Genomic DNA, 27,875 nt, shown 5'->3' on the forward strand with positions numbered 1-27,875 from the left:
TATACATGTACATCCAAAAAATCAATCGAATATTTATGAGAGTAAATTGTAAATTCTTATCTCTATTATTTAACCATTTTACAAATTCAAGTAAAAGATGATTTTGTCCCTGTCCAGATGAAAAAAACATTGTCCAGAAACCTTTTCCATGTCAATAAGGATTTAGCCCAAGCGAAAGGATATAACTCCAGTTCTTCCAGTAGAGCAACATAAATAGTAGCAACAGATGGTGCAAATGATGCGCCCATGGCAATACCGTGGACTTGTTCATATTTGCCATCAAACAAAAAAATAACTGAGCACCATACAAGCCAACTTCAACAAAAATTGAATAGGAATTATTTGCGGTTCAGGTCTTTTATCTAACGCATATTGAATGGTTCTCAAAGCACCATCATGGAGGATTTTGGTATAAAATGAGGCAACATCCAAGGTTGCTAAAAACATTCTTTTAGTGAAATTGAAAAATTTGGCAAGAGGTTCAAACACTGTGAATTTTGTATTGATAAGGTGTCCAGGAGGTGATATTGAAGATTTGTGAATTTGAGGTAAAAAGTACAGGTAGGGCGCTCTGGGGTGAAGTTCCTTCAGAAACCGATATTCCTAGTGGTAAGATAATTTTATCTTCATTGTCTTCATCAGAGAGGATATTTGTAACATAATATCCAAAGCAGGATCGACAGGTTCCAACCTATAGCAAGAAATACTGGTTCAGATGTCTATAGCAGAGTGAAGCACAATAGCGCCTCCTTTATCGGCATGGGTGATAATAAGATCTGAATGTTAGAGCATGGTCTGACTTTATTACAGTTTCAGTCTCTGGCTCAGTTATATTTTGCAGAAAGGATTTTATAACAAAGCCTAAAAAAACAAATCTCAACATCATCTGGCACAAATATGGAAAATAATGTAATCCCTCTGTCAGTAGGAGAACGAATTTTGGAATTAGTTCATGCCTTTATCAGTAGTAGCTCAAGGTGAGTTAAATTCGGATACACTAGCAGGCTTATTTTCGAAAGAGAAGGGCACCCATCTTTCGACACAAATCGGGAGATGGGCGTCCTCCCAGGGTCACCCAAATCGTCATAATCGAAAGCCGATTTTGGGTGTCCTCAACTGCTTTCCGTCGCGGGGACAACCAAAGTTCACGGGGGCGTGTCGGAAGGGTAGCGAAGGCAGGACTGGGGCGTGCCTAACACATGGGTGTCCTCGACCGATAATGGAAAATAAAAGGGCGTCCCTGACGAGCACTTGGGTGACTTTACTTGGTCCATTTTTTCTTACGACCAAGCCTCAAAAAGGTGCCCAAACTGACCAGAAGACTACCGGAGGGAATCGGGGATGACCTCCCCTTACTCCCCCAGTGGTCACTAACCCCTTCCCACCCTAAAAAAAAAAAAAAAAAAAAAACTTTAAAAATATTTTTTGGCAGCCTCTATGCCTGCCTACAATGTCATACCCAGCTCCCTGACAGCAGTATGCAGGTCCCTGGAGTAGTTTTATTGGGTGCAGTGCACTTCAGGCTGGCAGACCCAGGCCCATCCCCCCCTACCTGTTACACTTGTGGTGGTAAATGTGAGCCCTTCAAAACCCATCAGAAACCCACTGTACCCACATCTAGGTGCCCCCCTTAACTCCTTAGGGCTATGGTAGTGGTGTACAGTTGTGGGGGGGGGGGGGGGGGTTGGGGGGCTCGGCACACAAGCAGGAGTGGAGGAGTGGCCTAGTGGTTAGAGCACCGGTCTTGCAATCCAGAGGTGGCTGGTTCAAATCCCACTGCTGCCCTTTGTGATCTTGGGCAAGTCACTTAACCCTCCATTGCCTCAGGTACAAACTTAGATTGTGAGCCCTCCTGGGACAGAGAAATATCCAGTGTACCTGAATGTAACTCACCTTCAGCTACTATTGAAAAAGGTGTGAGCAAAATCTAAATAAATAAAAAAAAGGTAAGGTAGCTATGCACCTGGGAGCTTTTTCTGAAGTCCACTGCAGTGCCCCCTATGGTGCTCAGTTGGTGTCCTGGCATGTGAGGGGGACCAGTGCACTACGAATGCTGGCTCCTCCGATGACCTAATGGCTTGGATTTGGTCGTTTCTGAGACGGACATCCTCGGTTTACATTATCGCCGAAAAACGTGGATGACCATCTCTAAGGTCGACCTAAATGTTGAGATTTGGGCGTCCCTGACCGTATTATCGAAACGAAAGATGGATGTCCATCTTGTTTAAATAATACGGGTTTCCCTGCCCCTTCTCCAGGACGTCCTGCGAGGATGTCCTCAGGAAAACTTGGGTTCCCCATGTTCAATTATGCCCCTCCACGTATTTTCCTATCCCCAGAAGAACTAGGGGTGTGTTTACTAAGGTGCGTTGGCGTTTTTAATGTGCCTTTAAAGTTAAGACATGTTAAACGCTAATGTGCCTATACATTTCTATGGGCGTGTTAGTGTTTAATGCGCATTAACCATGCTAATGCGCCTATAGCGCACCTTAGTAAACATAGGCGTTATAGTTTAGGGGACTGATGCAGAAAGCCACCGCTGGCATAACCATGCGGTTACTGAGGGTTGAAAGCAGGTTGTATGCATTGAGCATGGGTGTTAACCCACATGGAATACATGACCACACATTGTATTAAAATGAATACTAATGAGGTCACTGAGTATTCCGCAGCAATGCAGAGATGCAAACAGGAACCTTTTGAAACACAGTTACCATGGTAATTTTTTCACCAGGTCTGGGGCTGCGTCCAAGTGCCCATGGAGAGGATTTCATACCGGTTTTTGAGATTTAATTGTTGGTTTTGTCTCTTTTTACAACCTGAAGGAATTTCCTGCAAGGTTCAGAGGCAGACTGGAGGTTACAGATATGTGCATATATATCTGAACAAAACTGAAAGTGAAAGCACACATAGGCACCTGTTCTTCTTTCACATAAATATGAGCCTCGCAAAAAAGCATTTTTGCAAGGCTCGTATTTAGGTACAAAAGGACAGGTGCTGATGTATGCCAGCACTTTTTTTTTCTTTTGGAAATGTGCACTTACTGCGAAACCTGTGCCTACATCAAACACACCCCTCCCATTAGCCTTAAGTGTTCAACGCGTACAATTAGAATGCATTTAACTTTCTGCATGGCACAGTATAACGATTGTGGTAGAAGGCAGGTGCTCAGACATCCGAGCGTGGCTCTACCACGTGGTTTTCTGCATCAGCACCCAAGTTTGTTCCTGAGGCAATGGAGGGTTGGTGGGATTTGAACTGGGCTTCCTTGATTCTCAGTCTGCTTCTCTAACCATTAGGCTTCTCCTCCACTCTATATGGAAAGGAGTAGCAGCTGCCATGCAGCAGGTGGTGTGGGTTCTTACAGCGCCATAGGTCAATCTGATTGTGTTAAATGCCGTAGCTTTTGAAGAAACATGGAAAACAATAGTCTCCCACTCAAGATACTTTATCAAATTCCTCATTCATAGCCAAGTTAAAATCTCTTCCCATTATAACTTTTCCCTGGTCAAAACTAGAAAGTTTTCCATCTGTAACTTCACAAAATGTAGCTTGATTTGACATTAGGTGCCTAAGTACTGTCCAGGGTATACCACTCTTCTTCCATTTTCCCTTTAGTGAACAAATACTTTCCCTTTTCATCCCCATGGTACAATAAATAACACCATTCTTAGGTCCCCAAATACTTCCCTTTTCCTATCCCTCAACTGTATATTCCCCGCATCACACAGTAGTTGATGCCCCTATTAGGACAGCTCCTGGATCCCATAATAAAAACATACAACCCACTCTCATGCTCTGATAATCATTGCACTATTTCCACACCCAATGTCTCCATTGAGCTTAAAGCTGAGCACCATTCATTTTTCATTTACCTACAAACTATAAACGTTAATACCAATAATCAGTAAACAAAATACATAAAACAGCCAGAAAGAGGAAAGACCTCCTTACGAAACTTTTTTAGATTAAATCACAGAGCTGTACATTCATCACTCTTTTCCTTTTAGTGAGTTTGCTACAATTCAGCTAGTTTCACAGCAATTAGCATTCTGTTATCCCTCTTCAAGGATCCTTGTTCTAATTCCTTTCCTTTTTGGCCGATATCTGTTCTGCTTCTCTTTATTCATCTGTTGTGTGACGCTGAGCTCTTGCCCGGACTCATAGAGTATCATTTTAGTCTGTTAAAATTACTGGGTACGTGATGCCATCTCAGTATATCCTGACTGAGTTTCTGATGTCTGTCCTGATCTCTTGTTTCTACTTGTAACTCACTCATTCCTTCTTCCATTACTTTTCATACCACCTCTGCTGTTCTAACTTTCTTTGATATTCCTGTAATAGTAAACATAAGGGTAACTAGACCAATCTGTCTTTTATTTTCTTCAGGTATCTGGTCACATTCTCTAATTCACATAATTTCCACAAAGCTAGAGATGAAATATCATTGAAAATTTCCTATTTATTGTTCTGTATAGCTTTCATTATTTTCTTTTTCTGAAAAGTCATGTATATAGGCAATAACGTCCCTGGTTGATTATTTCCTTCCCCTGCCACCCCTCCACAGATCCAAGCTTGTTTGGGTCTGACTGATCTGTAGAGGGCAGTCCAGCTTTTTCCCTTTAGAATCGCTGCAAAATGTCCTTTCATAATGATTGGACTTTGCACAGGCCAAGAATGTCTCTTCCTTTGAGGTACTGCAGATATGGACATTTATTCCTGTGTGATCTATTTTCTAAATCTAATATTTCCGAGACCTTGTACTGTATGTTTTTGCAAGTGTACGATTGTCTCCTCTTGCAGTTCAGCCTTCCCCTTCCACCACCTACAGTCGATGCCCCAGATCTGCCATGGATTGTTTTAAATTTGCCACTTCTTCCTTTAATTTCTGCTTTCACTATGGTAGTGTCATGCTTCGGTTCTACCAGGCACTGTCTCATTTCTTGCCTCATAAACATGGATTTTTGCCAGGTTTTTTTGTTGCCACTCGCTGCCACCATTTTCTAGGCCACTGCTGCTACTTATGCGTCCTTCCTTTAACAGCACTCTTGACCAAAATAAGAAAATTTGAATTCTTGTAACCTCTTCTGGGTGGTCATTAGTAGTTTTGGATTTTCTACCACTGCTAAGGTGTTCACAGGATGAATTTTTGTGTATTTAAAAAACAAAACAAAAGTATTCATTTCTTGTATCCCTTTGGAGTTCTGTGTTTAGGCAGCCATTCCTGAGCGGTGATGTCACTTCCTCAGCCTGAACAGCACTTTCTTTAATAACAAATATGCTAATGCTTGGAACATGGAAATCTATCAGTTTATAATAAAAATGAACTCTAATGTTTTGAGGCTCACTAATGCAAGCAATTTGTTATTTGCCAACTTCTGTTCAATTAGTGCTGTCTATATGTCAAAGTATGTAATCTTCAATTTTTAAGTATCCTGGCTATGTGCAGTACATACTGTCATAATAGAATGATTTCTTGTTTGCTTCAGGCCTGAGTTCTACAAGCACATTGTACTCTCCGGAGGTTCCACCATGTATCCAGGACTCCCATCCCGACTGGAACGGGAACTGAAACAGCTTTATTTAGAACGAGTTCTGAAAGGAGATGTGGAAAAACTTTCAGTAAGTCAGCTGCATGTTAACCAGGCTTGTTAGATGACTCACAAATACGAGCTGTCACCAGAGGGAGCAATGCGATTGCTTAAACACCAGCATACTGCTGCTTACAGGGAATGTAAACCTTTATAGTACATTTTTATGCATTTAGAAGAATTGCTGCAGAGTATTCAGCTCTGCAGTTAATTGTGTTTTAATCCCCTTTCTGGTTTATTTTCATAAAATTAGTTCATTGCTTTTGGCATGGCTAAGCAGCACCATTTTAGATCTTGGCAGGCTTTGCTTCTGAACCTTGTATCATACCATTGCTAGAATCTCTTCTGCATATACACATTGTGAGTATAGACAAATTTAAAACAGATTTACATGTTTCCAGCACTCAACATAACTTGATTGCTGTTAAACTAATAATCACTAACATTCTTTGCATGCTTCTGTTTTGCTGAGAGAGAAGCCTGATTTTCACTGTGTAGCAGGGCAAACTGACTGCAACATTGAAAAGCTACAAATTTGTGTCATTTACAGTGGGGGAAATAAGTATTTGATCCCTTGCTGATTTTGTAAGTTTGCCCACTGACAAAGACATGAGCAGCCCATAATTGAAGGGTAGGTTATTGGTAACAGTGAGAGATAGCACATCACAAATTAAATCCGGAAAATCACATTGTGGAAAGTATATGAATTTATTTGCATTCTGCAGAGGGAAATAAGTATTTGATCCCCCACCAACCAGTAAGAGATCTGGCCCCTACAGACCAGGTAGATGCTCCAAATCAACTCGTTACCTGCATGACAGACAGCTGTCGGCAATGGTCACCTGTATGAAAGACACCTGTCTACAGACTCAGTGAATCAGTCAGACTCTAACCTCTACAAAATGGCCAAGAGCAAGGAGCTGTCTAAGGATGTCAGGGACAAGATCATACACCTGCACAAGGCTGGAATGGGCTACAAAACCATCAGTAAGACGCTGGGCGAGAAGGAGACAACTGTTGGTGCCATAGTAAGAAAATGGAAGAAGTACAAAATGACTGTCAATCGACAAAGATCTGGGGCTCCACGCAAAATCTCACCTCGTGGGGTATCCTTGATCATGAGGAAGGTTAGAAATCAGCCTACAACTACAAGGGGGGAACTTGTCAATGATCTCAAGGCAGCTGGGACCACTGTCACCACGAAAACCATTGGTAACACATTACGACATAACGGATTGCAATCCTGCAGTGCCCGCAAGGTCCCCCTGCTCCGGAAGGCACATGTGACGGCCCGTCTGAAGTTTGCCAGTGAACACCTGGATGATGCCGAGAGTGATTGGGAGAAGGTGCTGTGGTCAGATGAGACAAAAATTGAGCTCTTTGGCATGAACTCAACTCGCCGTGTTTGGAGGAAGAGAAATGCTGCCTATGACCCAAAGAACACCGTCCCCACTGTCAAGCATGGAGGTGGAAATGTTATGTTTTGGGGGTGTTTCTCTGCTAAGGGCACAGGACTACTTCACCGCATCAATGGGAGAATGGATGGGGCCATGTACCGTACAATTCTGAGTGACAACCTCCTTCCCTCCGCCAGGGCCTTAAAAATGGGTCGTGGCTGGGTCTTCCAGCACGACAATGACCCAAAACATACAGCCAAGGCAACAAAGGAGTGGCTCAGGAAGAAGCACATTAGGGTCATGGAGTGGCCTAGCCAGTCACCAGACCTTAATCCCATTGAAAACTTATGGAGGGAGCTGAAGCTGCGAGTTGCCAAGCGACAGCCCAGAACTCTTAATGATTTAGAGATGATCTGCAAAGAGGAGTGGACCAAAATTCCTCCTGACATGTGTGCAAACCTCATCATCAACTACAGAAGACGTCTGACCGCTGTGCTTGCCAACAAGGGTTTTGCCACCAAGTATTAGGTCTTGTTTGCCAGAGGGATTAAATACTTATTTCCCTCTGCAGAATGCAAATAAATTCATATACTTTCCACAATGTGATTTTCCGGATTTAATTTGTGATGTGCTATCTCTCACTGTTACCAATAACCTACCCTTCAATTATGGGCTGCTCATGTCTTTGTCAGTGGGCAAACTTACAAAATCAGCAAGGGATCAAATACTTATTTCCCCCACTGTATTTGTAGTTCATACTTTGTGAAGATGCGTTGCACTAAGGATAATAAAGCCTACCATTTTCTTTTTGTTTTCCTCTATAAAATATACCAGGGAAATAAGTGCTTTTAGTTTAATGCAGTTGTCCATTTCAATAAAGCATTGTTATAGTATATTTTTATATCTTTCCATATTGAAAATACTTGGAAAGGTTATGATATATCTTTATGGGTCTGATTTATAAGCAAAGTGGTTGAGCTTGGAGGTGTCTGTAATTCTGAGCTCTAGCCCATGGGCTTTGCTGTGAGGCCAGCTTAGGCAATTTAATAGGGTTTTTCCTAACTTAAATTAATTGCACAGGCAGTAAACTGCTTAGTGGGGTAGGGCTGGGTGAGGTCTAGGGGCAGCTCTAATTGTTTTTCTCAGCATGGGTTGTCTTTAGTGGTGGCTGCAACAAATGTCCCAGGTGCTGCAGGGCATGTGGGATCTGGTGCATGAGTGGAGGAGTAGCAGAGTAGTGGGTTGAAGGGAGCCCACTGCAGCTCCTTGTGACCTTGGGCAAGTCACTTAACACTGTTGTCTCTGGTATAAACTAAGATTATGAGACCTCCAAGTGCAGAAAATACCTACTGTACTTGGCTTAATGGGAATGAATCAGCATGGTTCTAGGAAAGGAAAATCTTGCCTTATTTATTAGAACTGGTTGGTGAGCCAGGTGATGTAATACAGTGTTCTTCATTGCAAGGCCCCTAAGTCGATGGCAGCCATTCTTAATTCCCCAAATCCCCACCCACCCCAAAACACAGAAGTGATGAGAGGTAGAGAAGGAGAAGTTTAGGGTGGTTGGGGGAGAAGGAGGAGAGTTGCTGGACCTGGTGGTTGAGAGGGAGGGAGGAGGAGAGATGCTGGATCTAGTGGTCGGAATGGAGGTGATGGGGGAGGAGGAGAGATGCTGGTCCTGGTGGGCGGAGGAAGAAGACAGGTTGGTGGGGATAGATGTCATTAGCTGGACTTGTGGTCGGGGGGGGGGGGGCAGAGGAAGAAGACAAATTGGTGGCGATAGATATCATTAGCACACACTGGTGAGCGTCATGGCCCTGGGTGGAAAGATGTGTTAGCTCTCCTTTAGTTCTTTTGGACCCAAAGCAGCCTCAACAAAGTCCACTGATACAGTGTATTTGCCAAATGCCTTCTGAAAATTCAAAATACCGAAGAGGCTCCTCAGGAAAATTTAAGAAGTCATGGGGTAAGAGGTAATGTCTTGTCATGGAGGGTAATCAGTTAAGACAAGAAATCGAGAGTAGGAAAATGGAGTGTACCAAAAATGTAGACTTGGGTTGTTTAACATAATCACAAATGATCTGGGGGGAAAAAGTATTTATTTATTTGTTGCATTTGTATCCCACATTTTCCCACCTCCTTGCAGGCTCAATGTGGCTTACAATACATCATGAGTAATGGAAATACATGAGAAAATATACATTTAGTATTAACGGAAGGATTTTGGGTAACATGATAATGATAAAACATAATGATATTTTAACAAGCAAACATAGTAAGAAATATTTAAGAAATATCTAAGAATTATATAAGAAAATATACATTTAGTAATAGTAGAAGGATCTTGGGTAACATGATAGCGAAAAACATGATAATAGTTTGGCAAGCAAGTATTGTAGAGGCAGTTCTGGATATGTGTACAGGAGTTCATATGTGTTGCTCGTTGTTGTATGCCTTGTTAAAGAGATGGGTCTTCAGTAGAATTTGGAAGTTAGCTAGTTCATAGATCGTTTTTAAGTTGCGCGGCAGCGCATTCCAGAATTGTGTGCTCAGGTAGGAAAAAGTTGACGCATGTGTTTGTATTTAAGACCTTTACAATTTGGGAAGTGAAGATTAAGGAATGTACGGGATGATTTCTTAGTATTCCTGGGTGGTAGGTCTATCAGGTCTGACATGTAGGCTGGTGCGTCTCCGTGAATAATTTTATGAACTGGAGTGTTATGTTTTATGAACTAGGGTGCATATTTTGAACTGGTGGTCTTGTGAACGCCTGCAGGAGTTATGGCAGGGAGTCACATGAAGCCTATCTACAAACCTGGCATATTGTTCCTATGTGATCCTAAGTGGTGTTTGCTTGGATGGGGCAATCGTAGAGGACTAAAATGGCACGCCGCCTCAAGAGGCTGTGTCTAGCAGCGGCAAAGACTGTTATAGCAGCCCATTGGAAGTGGCACATTGGCCCGACAGCTAATTGGCGCTCCAAACTTGAATTTTTGGGGGAGATGGAAAAATTGACTGAAAGTCGCCTGGGTCGGTATGACTCTAAAGCTGAGGAATGGGTACATTTGGACCGATTATTGGGTAAAGATACTGCGGATGGAGGGGGTAGGGAGTTGTGCTCTAGGGGCGGAAGTTAGATAAGGGAGGGGTTAATGGAGCTTGGGGTTTCTGGGTTCTGTGTACCTGGGGAAGGAGGTAGGGTTGGGGGGGAGGTTTTCAGAGGTCTTCTGTGGGATTCATGTTGTACAGTTATGATTATGCACAGTATGCTGTTTTTCATATTTCAAAATTCAATAAATTTATTGTTGAAAAAAAAAAAAAGAAGTTGGGTTAGGTATAATAACCCAGAATAGAATAGAGCAGTGGTTCCCAAACCTGGTACTGGAGGCCCAGTTAAGGCTTTCAGGATATCCACAATAAATATTCATGAGAGAGATTTGTATAGTGCTATCTCAGCCTCCTCCAGCACATACAGACCTACACATTCCCATATCCCTCTTGCAATCACCACCTCCAAACACCCCCTCCCCCCCACACACAGCAACATCCCCCATAGTTCTTTCTCTGAGGTCGCCTCCCCCATATAACCTCCTGTGGCACCCCCCTTGTTGTCTCCCATAATCACGCCGTTACTGTGGCCTAATGTTCAGCTGCTCTCTTATTCTGCTGCGTGTGATCAGTGCTGGACTGGGGGGGGGGGGGGGGGGTGCATGCCTGTGTACCAGCAACAGAGGTGTGCTGAGTGGGAGGTGTGTGTGTATCTGCATTTAAGTATCAAAAGTGCCACAGGGAGTGGAATAGTAAAGGGCCTGCTGCTGGTGCTGCTTGGTTTTCACAGCACTCACAGAACTGCCTATGAGTTCAGGCCACAAAACATAGGCGCCAGGTCTGATTTTTTTTTTCCACCATGGTGACCTGGTGCCTGGAGTTTGTCAAGCCTTGCCATACCTAATATGATTCATGTTACAGTTACCATTCACGCTACTAAAACTAGGAAAATGTCCAAACCAGGCTCTTCAGCACCCTTGTTAAGTGTAGGAAAACCCAGGTTTTTCCCTTTCAAGTATAACATAATTCTATTCTTGCCTGTATTTAATGGCAAGTTGTTGCAAAAATGATTGTGTCATGTAGAAAAAAAGCATAGAATTATGCTTCTTAGAAAATACGCAACACAACTTCAACTTCTCCTTTTCTCTTTCCCCATTTAGAAATTCAAGATCCGCATTGAGGATCCTCCTCGGCGTAAACACATGGTATTTCTGGGTGGTGCAGTGCTAGCAGACATCATGAAAGACAAAGACAATTTTTGGATGAGCCGCCAGGAGTACCAGGAGAAGGGAGTACGTGTGCTGGAGAAGCTGGGTGTGACTGTTCGATAAAGGACTGTTACGGCCCTTCTCTCCTAAAACTTTCATCTTTCATTGTCAGCCTTTGAACTCTTTCAGCTACATGACATGGAAAGGCCTGTCTCTGCCCTTTGACCCAGAGGGTCAGGTTTTGTTCAGATTTATTGAGGGAAGCTTTTGTTAAATGTTTGTTAATGTGGCTGTATTTGGCTATTTAATTTTACTACTTCCCTGCCAACAAAGACCTTGAGCAAAAGAGCCTGTCTGCCGCTTTGTTCTTCCCCAGTGGGCATTTGGATAATTCTGGTACGCTTTCTCAGCTTAGTGTGGTGCTGTAAGGCTGTAGCTTTGTTCTGCCCCCTGGGTGTCTGTCTGTCTTTAGCATAAGAAAATCTTTTAGCAGCTGCTTCTCCCCTTCTGCATTCTTGTGCTAGTTACCTTTTCACTCTGATGCTTCACTTCCCCATAAAGGTTTAATCAATTGTGCTGCAACATAAGAATATAGAATTTTGCCTATGAAAAATGTAAACCAGGGAAACCAGTAAACACAGTATTTTGGAGCTGTGCTTCTTCTCTGCTGTGGTTTGTGAAATATATACTTTGTTTTTATTTTCTATTTTTTAACATTCTGCAATGCCATTTCCATATAACATAGCAAGCAACTGTGTAGTTGGTAGGCAATTGGAGGACTCCAAATGGTGAAATTAGCAGGAGAGTGAGCTCCCTAGCAATTACCAATTGCAAATCAAAATGTCCAAAAACGTGGCTGTAAAATTTCTAATTACAGAGAACATTAATTAAAATAATTTGACGAGTTGTTAAAGGATTTGTTTTTATTTCTGTGTTGTGTGTGTATGAAATAACTTATATAATTTTCAGATTCACTAACCCATTCTTAATTGGTTACTGCAAATAGATCTGATTAGCAAGGAAATAAATAAAGCAAACTAATACTTCTAGCTTTATAATGCCCATGACAAATACTTTGAAAGGATGGGCCAGTGGGTATATGCATTGTTAAACACAGATGGTTTAAGTCTTAGAGCTCCTTTTAACCAGTGTGGTTATCTTTCCATTTACAGTCTGCATGCAAATGGACAAACTTGGTACCATGACAACAAAATGTGTACAAGTTCTAGATTTTTTTCATAAAGGAGTTTGGGGGAAAAGTGTACTGCAGCATGGGATTATATCAAAATAATCTGCTGCCATCAGTTTGAGAAAATACAGTAATGTACATAGAAATCATGGCAAGCAATCAAAATGCCACTGCTAATTGTATTCAGATACAAGCATCTTATCTCCCCAGTGTGCAGTGTCAAATAGCTGACGAGTCAGCAGAGTTATTCAACCCCCATGAATAGTCATTGGAATTATGCATGGCATATTTCAATTTTGGAGAACACCCCAAATGGAGTGGAGGAGTGGCCTAGTGGTTAGGGTGGTGGACTTTGGTCCTGGGGAACTGAGGAACTGAGTTCGATTCCCACTTCAGGCACAGGCAGCTCCTTGTGACTCTGGGCAAGTCACTTAACCCTCCATTGCCCCATGTAAGCCGCATTGAGCCTGCCATGAGTGGGAAAGTGCGGGGTACAAATGTAATATGAATAAATAAACCACTTGACCAGCAATGAAAACACAAAGCTGCTGCTTTATTGTTCAGTCTGTTCATTGTTTGATCGATTAGAAAGAAGTATCCTGGCAATTCCCTGAAGTTTATATGCTTATCCTCATCCCAGTCATAGCAAAGATCCTGCACAAGTTCCAGAAGAGGCCTGGCAAAATGATTCTGATAGTGCTCCACTGGCCTCATCAGAGCTGGTGTCCTCTACTCAAAAGGCATGCAGTTTTACCTCAATGCAGGCTTCAAATATTCCCAAAATTGATTACTCAGAATGAGAGCTGCCTTTTTCATCCCAACGTCAAATATTTAGTTCTCTTGGCATGGAAAATGTGAAGTCTTTAGCCTCTACTCTGGGACTGCCAACATTTATCCAAATTGCATTAGTTGCTGCCCATCCCCCTCAAAAAAAAAAACCAAACCCAGACATACCTAAGGGCCCTGTTCACTAAGGTGCACTAGCGTTTTTATTGTGCACTAAAATTAGCGTGCGCTAAATACTAGACACCCATATATTCCTATGGGTGTCTCTAGCGTTGGTGTGTACTAATTTTTAGCATACGCTAAAAACACTAGCACCTATTGCGCAGCTTTGTAAACATCCCTAAATCTTTAAATGAAAGAGGTTTTCCATCTGGGTTTCACAAATGTTCATGACCTCATTCTCCTGACACTGTGCACTATTTGTACCTTCTCTGTTGTCTGGGTCATCAAAATTTCTTCAAAATATATCTTAGTGTGCTTTCAGCTTATTACACTTATTTCTCAGTGTATGAAGGTTTCTTCATGTCAGACCACCTTTGCTGAGGACTTCAGTGTTGTCCTCACATTTGTGGTGAAGCCACCATTTGAACCAATACAATCTGCTTCACTTAAATACATGACTTGGGAAAGTGCTCTTTGAGTAGTGGTTATCTCAGCTAGAGGAATAAGCAAACTTGGAGCTTTAGTTTCCCCTTAACCTATGTACTCATCTTAAGCTAATTCTTCAGACCCATCTCAAGTTCTTAACCTAAAGTAGTAACACCTTTCCACATTAACAAGGAATAGTACGTCCTACCTTTAGTCTAAAATCTCTAAGAATCCATATGAAAAGTCCTTCCTCACCTCTGGACTGTAAAGGAGCTCTGTCTTACTGTCTCAAAAGAACTGAACCCACCAAAAAGTCAATATAGCTATTTGTCATCTTCAACCCAAACAGAATGGGTATTCCAGTCAGCAAGTAAACTTTGCATTCAGTTTTTATGACTAGTGTTCTTCTGACCAGTGAAGGACAATGTCATCAGATCAGACACCACAGCCTCTGTGGCCTTCCTGAAATCTGCTTTCTGGGAACCATATGCCAAGCAGCAACTTAGTCCTCCCTTCATACTTCACACTAGGGCTCTTCAGCTTGGAGAAGAGATGGCTGAGGGGAGATAATGATAGAGGTCTATAAAATACTGAGTGGAGTGGAATGGGTAGACATGGATCGTTTGTTTACTGTTTCCAAAAATACTAGGACTAGGGGGCACACAGTGAAACTGCTAAGTGGTAAATTTTTTTTAAATGGAGAAAATATTTCTTCACTCAACTTGTAACCTCTGGAATTTGTTGCAAGAGAATGTGTTAAAAGCTGTTAGCTTAGCGGGGTTTAAAAAAGTGTTGGATAATTTCCTAAAAGAAAAGTCCATAAGCCATTATTAAGATGGACTTGGGAAAAGCCACTGCAGGGCTGTGCCTAGGGTCTCTGGTGCCCCCCTGCAGACTATCAGTTGGGCCCCGACCCCCCCCCCCCCCCCCCCCGTGAAAATGACCGCTCACCACTTGCCACACTGACAGGAATTGTCAGCAATATTCTTAGAAACAAATTGCTATACATTGCAAAATAAGATAGCAGATGTAAATTCTCAAAGTGGACATATTCCAAACACTAAAATGATTTTTTTCTACCTTTGTTGTCTGGTGAGTTTCTTTTTCTGATCATGCTGGCCCAGTATCTGATTCTGCTGCTATCTGTCCTCTTAACTCCATTTCCAGGGCTTCCTTTCCAGTTATTTCTTTCCTTTCCTCCTTTCTTCTTCATTTCTGGTCCTCAGCTTCTGCCTATTTTCTTCATCCATGTGCAGTTTTTGTCCTCTCTTCCTTTTCCCTCATATCATCTCCTTCATCTCTCTTCCCTCCCCTCTATGTCCAGCAATTTCTCCTCTCTCCCTGAGCCCTGCCCTCCCATCCATGCCCATCCATACTCCTCTGTCCCCTGCCCCCTCCATTCATCCCTATCCAGCAATTCCCCTCTCTCCCTGAGCCCTGACCCCTGCAATCCATATCCATCCATGCCTATCTGTCCCCTGCCCCCTCCATCCCTATCCAGCAATTCCCCTCTCACCCTGAGCCCTACCCTCACATCCATCCATGCCCATCTGTCCCCTGCCCCTCCATCCATCCCTATCCAGCAATTCCCCTCTCTCCCTGAGCCCTACCCTCCCATCCATCCATGCCCATCTGTCACCTGCCCCCTCCATTCATCCCTATCCAGCAATTCCCCTCTCTCCCTTCCATGAACCCTGCCCTCGCATCCATGCTCCTCTCTCCCCCCCCCCCCCCCAACATCCCTTTCCTTTTTTTTCTTTTAAATTTACCTCCGGCAGCGCGGGCGTAGCGTTAGTGAAGGAGGCGACGCTTCCGACGTGTCTAGCCTTCCCTTTGCTCAGTGTCCCGCCTTCTTCTGACGTCATTTCCTTGATGTCAGAAGAAGGCGGAACACTGAGCGAAGGGAAGCCTAGACACGTCGGGAGCGCCGCCTCCTTCACTGACGCTGCGCTGCCGGACGGAGGTAAATTTAAAAGGAGAAAAAAAAGGAAAGGGATCTTGCGGGAGAGAAGAGGGCGGGCAGTTGGGCAATGGGAACGGGAGGGCGAGGTAAGCATAGTGCGGCGGCGCCCCCCTGCCGTGCTTACCCCGCTTACCGTGTTGGCATGGCCCTGAGCCACTGTTTGTTTCTCGGATAAGCAGCATAAAATCTGTTTTACTGTTCTGGGATCGTACAAGGTACTTGTGATTTGGATTGGCCACTGTTTATTTATTTGTTACATTTGTATCCCACATTTTCCCACCTATTTGCAGGCTCAATGTGACTTACATAATACCGTGAAGGCGTGTGCCAAGTCCGGTAAAAGAAACAAATACAAGGTGATATTGTGGTCGAGTAAGGTACCTGTGTTTCAGATACAGAGGGGGTCAGGCAGAGGGAAGGTTATATACTTGCTTATTTTCGAAGGAGAAGGCCGGCCATCTTCCGACACATCGGGAGATGGCCGGCCATCTCCTGAAGCCGGCCAAATCGGTATAATTGAAAGCCGATTTTGGCCGGTTTCAACTGCTTTCCGTCGCAGGGCTGGCCAAAGTTAAAGGGGGCGTTTCGGCAGGGTACGGAAGGTGGGACGGGGGCATGGTTGCGAGATGGGTGGCTTCAGCCAATAATGGAAAAAAGAAGGCCGGTTCTGACAAGCACTTGGCTGGCTTCACTTGGTCCATTTATTTTTAGGACCAAGCCTCCAAAAAGTGTCCCAAATGACCAGATGACCACCGGAGGGAATCGGGGATCACCTCCCCTTACTCCTCCAGTGGTCACCAACCCCCTCCCACCCAAAAAAAAAAAAATTTTCATTTTTTTTCCAGCCTCTATGCCAGCCTGAAATGTCATATCCAGCTCCATGACAGCAGTATGCAGGTCCCTGGAGCAGTGTTTAGTGGGTGCAGTGCACTTCAGGCAGATGGACCCAGGCCCATCCCCCCCTACCTGTTACACTTGTGGTGATAACCCCCCCCCCAAAAAAAAAAACCCACTGTACCCACATGTAGGTGCCCCCCTTCACCCCTAAGGACTATGGTAGTGGTGTACAGTTGTGGGGAGTGGGTTTTAGGGGGGATTTGGGGGGCTCACCACACAAGATAAGTGAGGTATGCACCTGGGAGCATTTTATGATAACCACTGCAGTGCCCTCTAGGGTGCCCGGTTGGTGTCCTGGCATGTGAGGGGGACCAGTGCACTACAAATGCTGGCTCCTCCCACGACCAAATGCCTTGGATTTGGCCGGGTTTGAGATGGCCGCCATTAGTTTCCATTATTGCTGAAAACCAATGCCGGTCATCTCTAAAGCCGGCCCAAATGTTGAGATTTGGCCGCCTCTGACCATATTATCGAAACAAAATATGGCCGGCCACCTTGTTTCGATAATACGGTCGGGACGCCGCTTTCAGGGGCCGGCCTTGAAGATGGCCGCCCGTATAGATGGCTGGCCCCGTTCGATTGTGCCCCTCATAGTGTCCATTACGAGCTTTGATTTTGCTGGGTTGCAGAGTGTGGATATTTATGTTGGGTCGGTGGCATATGCCTTTTTGAACAGGTAGGTTTTTAGTGATTTCCTGAAGTTTAGATGGTTGTAGGTTGTTTTCACAACTTTTGGCAGTGCGTTCCATAGGGGAGACTGGATGCATAGGTTGCTTTGTATTTAAGTCTTTTGCAGTATGGATAATGGAGGTTTAGGTATGTTCGAGATGATCTGGTTATGTTTCTGGGTGGGAGATCTATAAGGCCTGTCATGTAGATGATTTTGTGGACCAGGGTACAGATTTTGAAAGTAATACGTTCTTTGATTGGAAGCCAATGCAGTTTTTCTCTGAGGGGTTTGGCACTGTTGAACCGCGATTTGCCAAATATAAGCCTGGCTGCTGTGTTTTGAGCAGTCTGGAGTTTCTTTGTGAGTTGTTCTTTGCATCCAGCATAGATTGCGTTGCAGTAGTCTTTGTGACTTAGTACCATTGATTGTATTAGGTTGCAGAATATTTCCCTCGGGAAGAAAGGTTTTACGCGCTTAAGTTTCCACATTGAGTGGAACATTTTCTTTGTTGTGGAGTTCACTTGGCTCTCAAATGTGAGGTTGCGGTCGATTGTGACGCCAAGTATTTTCAGGCTGTCTGAGATAAGGAGGGTGTGTTCTGGGGTGATTAAGGTTGTGGATTTCTACGTGTTATGTTGAGATGAGAGGATGAGACAATGTGTTTTTTCAGTATTCAGTTTCAATTGGAAAGAGTTTGCCCATGAATCCATGGTATTCAAACCTAGCTTGATTTTGTTGTTGATTTCTGTTAGATCATGTCTGAAGGGATTGTAAATTGTGACATCGTCTGCGTAGATGAACAGGTTGAGGCTTTGCTTTTCTAAGGACTTGGCCAATGGGATCATCATTATGTTGAGGAGTATTGGTGATAGTGGTGATCCTTGAGGTACTGCACAGGCTGCTTTCCACAGTGGTGACATGTTTGAGTTTCATTTCACTTGGTAAGTTCTAGTGGTTAGAAAACCTTTGATCCTGTTAAGTATTTGTCCACCAATTCTGAAGTAGTCTAAAAGTCTTAGTAGTATATTGTGGTTTACCATGTTGAATGCACTCGACATATCAAATTGTAGGAGAAGTATGCTTTGACCTGTAGCTATTTCCTGCTTGAATTTGGCCAGGAGAGTGACTAGCACAGTTTCGGTACTATGGAGGGGGCAGAATCCCAGTTGTGACTCGTGTAATATTGAGAATTTGTCCATGTAGTCGGTAATCTGTTTGGTCACCATGCTCTCCATTAGTTTAACTACTAATGGTATGGATGCAACTGGGCGGTAATTGGCAAGTTCGGTTGCCTTTTTCTTGGTATCTTTAGGGATTGGGGTGAGTAGGATGTTGCTGTATTCCTCAGTGAAAAGACCTTGTTGGAGTACATAGTTTAGGTGGGATGTGAGGTCTGTTATGAAGCGGTCAGGGGCGGATTTTAGTAGGTAGCTGGGGCAGGTATCCAGTTTGCAGTGGGTGCTAGAGAACATTTTGATTGCCTGGGTGACCGTTTCAACGGTGTGGGGCACGAAGTTTGACCAGGTTTGGTCAGCTGGGTATTCGCCAGGGTTTGGATCCAGGTTATTGATGAAGTTTTCGATGTCAGTGTTGTTCTGAGGTAGCGTTTTGCATAGGTTAGTGATTTTTTTCATTGAATTATTTAGCGAGTTTGTCGACAGATGGGATGTCTGTATTGGTTGCAGTGACCGCTGAAGTGTCTAGTAGTTGTTCACAAGTTGGTATAATTTCTTCCTGTCTTTGTAGTCCTGCCCTATTTTGCAGGTAGCTTGAAGTATGTCCTTTTGGTTTGTCTTATAGCGTATTTGTATCTTCTTTGTGTCTGTTTCCATGCATTGAGTGTATGTTTGTCCTTTTTTGTTTTTCCAAGCTCGTTCGAGGTTTCCTGGTTTGTGTTTTTATTTTTTTCAGATCATCATTAAACCATGGTATGGTGTTATGCCTGCGTGAGATTCTTGTTCGTAGAGGCACTATTTCGTCTAGTACGTTTCTGCATCTTTTATCCCATTTTGTGAGATAGTGTGTGGAGTCTGTTTGTGCAGACCATTTGTTATTGTAAATCTGTAGCCAGAATGTTTCCAGATCTATTTGGCCTCTGGTGCTGTAGGTTGTATGTTGTGTGTGGTAGGAGCCCTTCTTCCGCCATTTTAATGATAAGTTTAGTTTGTGGTGATCGGTCCATGGTGTTTCTGACCATTTAATATCTGTTATTGTTAGGTTCTGGTCTGCTGGTAGTTTGTATGAGATGAGGTCCAGGGTATGCCCTTTGACATGGATAGGTTGCGTTTGTGGCCATGTGAGGTCCCATGAATGGAGGAAATCCTTGCATTCTCGTGCAGTAGTGGAGATTGGGTCTTCTAGGTGAAGATTGATGTCTCCTAGTATTAGAATGTTGGAGTTGGTCGCGCATGTATTTGAGATGAAGTCGGTGAAGATAGTCTGGCACTCATTCCAGCTTCCCAGTGGTCTGTAAAACAGGACGGAGTTCAGGTGATCAGGCAGGGTTTTGCTGCGGATTCTAACTGAGGCGATTTCAAGTTGTGGTGTTATGGACTCGGCAACGGTTTCAATGATAAACTGGGATCGATAGATTAATGCTATGCCTCCGCCTCTCTTTTCTTTTCTAGTCCAGTGAACGATTTTATATCCTGGGGGGCAAAGATCTAGGAGTATGGGGTCCTTTTGGTCCTGGATCCAGGTTTCATTGATGAAGAGTAGGTCGAGGTTTCTGACGTGATCCAGTCTGTTAGTAGTAGTGTTTTGTTTACTATGAATCTGGCGTTGATGTAGCTGATTTGAATTTTTTGGCATGGGTCAACTATGATTGGTGTTATGTAGATGTTTTTTAGTTGTTGTTTCTTTGTTATTGTGGATTTATTATGGGGGTTCTTTCCCTTCTGTTGAGGTTGTCCGTGTGTTGATGTTCTATCTTTGTTTTGGTTGTTGTCGGTTTGATAAGGCAGGGTGTACCTGGTCAGTCTTTGGGGATGATGTAGTATGGGGATGATGTTGCTTTCTGCGAGTGGGGTAGCTTGAGTTAGGTGGATCAGTGATAAGGAGTAAATTACTGGATATAATTTGAGGATATTCATTTTGGTGGTAGATCAGTTTGGGTGCCTGGTGGCCGCGTACTGTAGGATGCTTGATAGGGCTTGGATCTAGTTTTTTTATTTTTTTTTTATATAGATGATTTGCTCACTGTCAGGTGTTCAGAAGTATTTACTCAGGGCACAGAATCTTCGCGATTCATGGAGCTGTGATGGTGGTTGAGGTAGTTTACTCACAGTTAGTGGGTAGAGCCCTGTATTTTGTAGTTTGCTCACAGTTTGATGTTCAGAAGAGTTGCTCCAGGGTGCAGGGCTCCATGTGTCATGTTTGTGACTGTTTCCTTGTCTGTGCTCACCTCGCCCTCTGGTGGCCAGACCTGGTGGCTGCAATGGACTGTCTGTTTACTGTCACCCGTTCTAGACTTCAGCCCAGTTCAGTCCAGATCTTCCGGGCTGCCAGAATTGCTTTCCCTGTTTGTACCTGAACAGCACCCGTAGTTGCCTTGTGATTGCTGCAGCTGAGCTTTAGCAGCTGATGGGCTTTATTAATCACCTAGAAACTTCTGTGTTTGCCTTTGCATCGTCTAAGGTCCCTGGTATGTGGGTGTGCTCTGTGTACTTCTGCCTAGTCAAGTTTTATTCTGAGTTCTTGCCTGGTTCTTTGTTTGTTTGTTTTTGTTACATTTGTACCCCGCGCTTTCCCACTCATGGCAGGCTCAATGCGGCTTACATGGGGCAATGGAGGGTTAAGTGACTTGCCCAGAGTCACAAGGAGCTGTCTGTGCCTGAAGTGGGAATTGAACTCAGTTCCTCAGTTCCCCAGGACCAAGTCCACCACCCTAACCACTAGGCCACTCCTCCACTTTGTGTGTGTGTAGTTAGCTTTGGTTTTATTGTTTAGTTCCTAGTCTTGTTTCTGGTCTGCATTTCCTGGTCTTGTGTCTGTGTTCTTTATTAGTGGCTGCTTGGCAGCTTTTAGTCCTGACTCACTCCTGTCTGTGTTTCTGTCTTAGTGGCTGCCTGGCAGCTTGTAGTCTTGACTCTGTTGTGTGTTTCCTGCTGATATCCAGTTCCTGCCCAGTCCAGTAAGCCCTGCCGGCCGCCCGCACCCAGGGGCTCAACTCCTGGGGAAGGGTGGTCAGGTGCAGGTGAAGCCTTGCTGCAGTCCTATGTTCCAGTCCAAGTGTTCTTGTCCAATGTGTTCCTGCTTTGCTTATCCCGGTCTGCAGTCCCTGCTTTGTGCGTGTGTTAGCCTAGTGCTGGTTGGGGTGGTTTTGCCTGCCACTGCCGCTTCTTGGCAGCGGCCCAAGGGCTCACAAACCTAGTTGCTGCTTTGAGACCTGACACCGTGGTTCTGAGTGGCCTTTGTTGGAGGTAAGTATCTGGAGGGGTGTTGTAGTGTAGGCAGGCAGTGTTCCTGCTGGTTGAGGTAGCTCATGATTATGTAGCTGGGGAGAGCAGTTTCACAACCTGGGGTGCAGGACGCCTGGGTTTACAGATGCTAGTGCTAACCCAGTGATGGGAGGTATAAACGTGGGGCAATTAGCGGCCCAAGATCGTCATCACTTCTTCGTCCAACTCTGGGTGCCTTCACTGCTTCGCTGCCATATGGCAACACTTAAGTTCACTACTCTTTGAACCAGTTTAGGATCAGAGAGAATGCATTCAGTCAAGCAGTGCTGGCCAACATATGTGTCTGATATTACAGTTCTTGCCCCTTGTCATAAATGGGCTGCTCCTGAAAAATTGACAGTATGTGGAGAGATGAGCAGTACTGAGCTTGGGCGTCACCTATTTGTGTGACTGACTCAGTTCTGATTGTTGCAAGAAAAAGCTTTGTTGCTCATCTGTAGCAGGTGTTTTCTCTAGACAGCAATGATCAGGCACATAAGCCTTCTCATCTCAACAAGATTTGTGTTACTACTTCACCTGTGGAACTACTGTAACTGAAAGACAGGGGAGACTCCTGCATACAGAAAGATGTGTATGCTCAGAATTTTACACTTAAGTTTTGAGTTATAGAAGATTTGTCATCCTGGTGACAGGCAATAATATCACCCTCGTGTGTGATCAGTTCTGTTGTGTATGGAAAACACTTTAGTAGAATTATTTTACCCTATTTTTTTTTCTTTCCCTCCTCCCCTTCACTCTCCAACTCAGCTGTAGCATTGATGGACCCCACACAGGAGCCAAAAGCCATACCACCTTCTGAAATCCAGCTATTATGAACCCTAATATTTTTTACTGCGTCCTCCACACTGCTATGCAGTTTAAATCCACTATAAATGAATTCCGGAAGAACCCGGAAAGAAGAAGATTTGTGTCCCAATTGGTTAAGCACTACTACTGATACTGCAGCTATTTGTGTGACTGTTATCAAGCTATGCTTCAGAACCTATGGTAGTGGAGATCTTTGAATTTTTTTCATCTTAGAACACTATGCTTGTTGAACTATTTTGAAGTGCACAGTGCCATTTACAAGCCATGACAAATTAGGCATCATTTCTATCTATGCCATATAGGTGACGTGGCGAGCCTAAATCTGTTTGAGGATAAGCTTGGGACTGCTGCATATCTCTATTTAGTGGCTGACGTATTTGATATATGTCCACCCTGCTATATGATGTGATTTTATATAGTGTATATGAGGTGTGAATGAGATTGAGTGCAAGTGATAGGGTGATAGGATTTTTTGATATTTTAAATTGAATAAAGATTGAATTGTTTTGATATGCACTTTACGGTTGCTTGATAGTTTATGAATTTCATGGGCAACCAGTTGAAATGTTTAGACCTTGGTTAGAACTGTGATATATGCTATGCTGAATCTACCGCCCTGCCCTGCAGCCTCCAGGTTGGAAGTTGCGGACCGGACTGATTCCGAAGGGTTGTTATATAGTAACATAGTAGATGACGGCAGAAAAAGACCTACACGGTCCATCCAGTCTGCCCAAGATAAACTCATATGTGTATACCTTACCTTGATTTGTACCTGTTTTTTTCAGGGCACAGACCGTATAAGTCTGCCCAGCAGTATTCCCCGCCTCCCAACCACCAGTCCCGTCTCCCATCACCGGCTCTGGCACAGACCGTATAAGTCTGCCCTCCACTATCCACACCTCCCAACCACCAACCCCTCTTCCCCCCACCTGCTCTGCCACCCAATTTTAGCTAAGGTTCTGAGGATCCATTCCTTCTGCACAGGATTCCTTTATGCATATCCCACGCATGTTTGAATTCTGTTACCGTTTTCATCTCCACCACCTCCCGCGGGAGGGCATTCCAAGCATCCACCACCCTCTCCGTGAAAAAATACTTCCTGACATCTTTCCTGAGTCTGCTCCCCTTCAATCTAAAACGAGAGGACATGAAATGAGATTGAAGGGGGGCAGACTCAGGAAAGATGTCAGGAAGTATTTTTTCACGGAGAGGGTGGATATATATGAAGTTTTCGATGTCAGTGTTGTTCTGAGGTAGCGTTTTGCATAGGTTAGTGATTTTTTCATTGAATTATTTAGCGAGTTTGTCGACAGATGGGATGTCTGTATTAGTTGCAGTGACCGCTGAAGTGTCTAGTAGTTCACAAGTTGGTATAATTTCTTCCTGTCTTTGTAGTCCGGCCCTATTTTGGTTTTGAAGTATACAGAATAATAATATTGATAATTAGCAAACTTGGCAACCAATCATACAAAAAAAATAATACAAAATGTTTATTTTATTTTTTATTTATTAATGATTTGTTATACCACCTTCACTAACAAGTAGACCTAGGTGGTTTACCATCTAAATAAAACAAAAGTCAAAGATATGGGAAAGGAAATACAATATTTGATAGGAAAGTAACAACAATCATACTGACCAGGATAGGACATTTTCTAAGTACAGGGCAAGAGAAGGGGGGGATTGTGGATGAAACAGCAGTAACCTGCCCTATGGGAGGTTAAAAACCTGGCAAAATAACCATGCTTTTATGGCTGATTTTAATTTTTTTAAAGGACAGTTCTGAGCGGATGCCATGGGAGAGGGAGTTCCAGCGGAAGGGAGGCTGCAAAGTAAAAAGCACAATGTCTTGTAGATTCCAAGGTAGCTTGTCTGGGGTCTAGTAGGACCAGATGGTAGGCACTGAGAGATTGCAATAACTAAGTAGGTGAGTAAGGAATAGTGAGGTTAGTTAAGTATTTTGGGATGCCTAACTGAAAGGCTTTGAAAGTAAGGGTTAGGAGGGCGTGGCAAGATGGTGTCCTAGCTGGTCTCTCAGTGTTCTCTGTGTTAGCGGGTGATTTCCTCAGGTCTGTTTTCCTTCTTGAAAATTAAAATGCCACACACTAAAAGAAAAGGGATGACAAGGAGATTGCCGCCTAACGTCGTCCCCCGCCCAGCAAACAATTGACCGCTATGTGAGAAGCTTACCTCCTGGACAAGGATCGGCGAGCCCTGCTGTAAGCGACGTCGAGGGAGCGATGCCGACTTTGGGGCCGGAAACTTCTTTATCGCCGCCTATGCTGAATCCACCGCCCTGCCCTGCAGCCTCCAGGTTGGAAGTTGCGGACCGGACTGATTCCGAAGGGTTGAGTCTGAGCTCGCACGGCGGTGCTTCCCCTGGAGGAGCAGAGGGAGACATCGAGGAGCAGGAAGTGCTCAAGGAGGCAACAATGGAAGTCATTTGGCAAGCGGTCCAGAAACTGACGGAAGAGGTGGCAAACTCCACTAAACAAATGCTTATGATAGTGAGTAAATTGACGACTATGTCCGACTCTCTAGATAATATAAAACAAGATCATGCTAATCAAATATGTCAACTAAAAGAAGAGGTTAACTCTGTGAAAATGGTAGTGGATACTTTGGTTAAAGATAGTTTTTTCGGCACGGAAATTAGAACAATTAGAAAATCACAATCGACAACTGACTCTGAGATTACTTAATTTTCCTATATCGTCAATAATGACACCCCATGATTTTCTTAAAAATACTGAATTTGTCTTTAACAGATATACCTCCTTGCAGTAAAGTCTATTATTTGCCAAATGTTCAAAAAAATAGAGAAGTTTCAGAACCAGTGAAAACTATGCCCGCTATTGACATTCAAAATTTAACAGCTGTTCTGGAAGAATCTATGGATGAGATCACATCCAGAGGAACTTTGATTATAACTTTAGTTTTCGAACAAGATATCAATATGTTGATGAAACTCTATTTTAAATATTCTTCTATAACATTTTGTGGCCAGAAAGTGTGGATGTTCTCGGATGTGGCAAAGATTACACAACAAAGGAGAAAACAATTTTTACTTATGAGAGACGAAGTCAAGGGATTAGGTGCAACATTTATGTTGGCCTACCCTTGTAAATGTTTGATTCGCCTGTCTGGGACAAAATATGTTTTTTTTGAACCATCTCAACTAAAGATGTTTCTGGACTCTAAAAGATCTTCTAGTTGAATGACATTATGAACTATCAGCAATAATAACTCGGGATAAAGATCAGGACTTACCTATACGTTATTAAAATAGTTTCTTCTTAAGTTACATTCTCCTTGAAATTGTACTTACAACCCACTACCCCCCCTTCCTAGATTGTGGTCTGAGGCAGAGTATAAATAATTGTATTTTGGAAATCTTTGTTAGATTTTCTATGGTTTTTTTTTCATTTTCTCGTAAATAATTTCTCTGTATTGCCTTACAAATGATTATTTGTTTGTATTATTGAAACTAATAAATAAATTTAAAAAAAAAAGAAAGTAAGGGTTAGGAGTTTGTGTAGAATTATTTGCTCAATGGGGAGCCAATGGGGGTACTTCTGGAACAAGGGTGTGATATTTTGGCATAGTAACTTAATGGTTGTATTCTGTAACGTTTGTAAACATTTTAAAGAATAATAAAGGGATCCCAGGTAAATTATATTGCAATAATTGGTTCTGGAAATAAGGAGAGACTGAGCAATTGAAAGGTGTCCTGATCAAAATACTTAACAAACCATAATTGTCTTAGAATGAAAAAAAAACCCAGTTTTAAAATAATAGATATCTGAGGAGAAAAAGTAAGTTGAGAATGACTCCCAGGTACTGTAAAGATGCCACTGGCAAATCTGTGGTCCCAAAAAGTTTCAAAGGGGTGTTTGGAATCAGACAACCTCTAGTAAACCAGCATACCACTGTTTTTCATTTATTCAAGATTAGCTTATCTAGTAGTGAACTGAATCCAGGCAGTCTTGCAATGGTTGAATTGATGGAGAGTATGGATTAGTAGGAAAGAGTAAGAGAATATCGTCCACATAAAAATGACAGGATATACCAGAGGGAGTGAATGAGTAATGCCAGGGGATTAATGGACAAATTGAAGAGCAAAGACAGGGCGGAACCCCACAGGATAGCAAACGAGAGGCAGCTGAAGAAGAGAAGAGGAAGGTAACCACCTAATATGAATAACCACAAAGGAACGAGGAGATCCAAGCCCAGTGCCAGATAACCCCAAAGAGGCAAAACATGACAGGAGGAGGGAATGGTTCACCAAGTCAAAAACTAAAGACCATACCAAAGAACTGGCTAGGTATTACACAAAATAGATATCTGCATATATTCAGTTACAGTACTACTAATTACACCTGAGAAGAGACTACAAAAGCAGCAAACATTAGGCTAATAAACCAAGCTCCTGGGATCTATCACCATCCTTTGCATGACTAACTCCCAACCATAGATGTGCCCGATTCTTACTGTACTGCTGAGTGACTGTCCGTCAGAGCATTGTTCATTGGTGATGGATAGGTTCCTTCCTACAGTTCTAGCTAAATTCCCAGTGAGCTATCCCAGTGTGCAGCTGAAGGATGTCAGAAGTTTTTCTATCCTGCCTGATACAAGGTTACCTGATTCTCCCAGAGTAATAAGCCATAAATATTAGCCAAGGCTTAAGAAAAATAAGATATAGCATTGCCATACTGGGACATACGAAGGTCCATCGAGCCCAGTGTCCTGTTTCTAACAGTGGCCATTCAGGTCACAAGTACCTGGCAAACTCCACAACAGTAAAACAGATTTGATGCTGCTTATCCTAGAAATACTCTGATAGTCAGAAGTTCACAACCAAATGTTGCAATACAAACTACAATTTGATCTGAGGGGGAAAATAAGTCTCATATATACACCCAGGCTACCAAAAAGGTATATACGCCCAGTGTTAGGGTGTCTGCCCCATGAGTACAACGTGTAATCATTGACTGGACCCCCTTCTACCAAATTCAATTTTTTAAATTTTTTATGTGTTTCTTGTGCCTTTATCCAAAATGTGCCTAATGTGCACCCTTCGATTTCTCCTAATGTGCACAAATTCTCTTCTGTGCAGTATTTGCAAATAGACAAAAACTCTCTTCTATGCCTCTGTACAGTGTTTACAAAAAGACAAAAAACTCTCTTCTATACCATATAACTTATGATGGCGATTAAGGTGAAGCATCCAAACAACCAGTCAGACTTATCTGAATCAGTCATCAGCCAACG

At 43.2% G+C, this 27,875-nt stretch overlaps 1 protein-coding gene across 1 annotated transcript in view; it reads left to right on the forward strand.

Moving 5' to 3' along the window:
• Positions 1-12,157, forward strand: part of ACTR2 (actin related protein 2) — an 89,258-nt gene extending 77,101 nt beyond the window's left edge. The window contains 2 exon segments of the mRNA XM_030196363.1: positions 5,490-5,622; positions 11,197-12,157. Of these exon segments, the coding sequence (XP_030052223.1) occupies positions 5,490-5,622; positions 11,197-11,367 (304 nt within the window). The 3' untranslated portion in view covers positions 11,368-12,157.
• The last annotated feature ends 15,718 nt before the right edge of the window (positions 12,158-27,875 follow it).

Source organism: Microcaecilia unicolor, chromosome 3 (assembly GCF_901765095.1).
Source record: "Microcaecilia unicolor chromosome 3, aMicUni1.1, whole genome shotgun sequence".
NCBI lineage: Eukaryota > Metazoa > Chordata > Amphibia > Gymnophiona > Siphonopidae > Microcaecilia > Microcaecilia unicolor.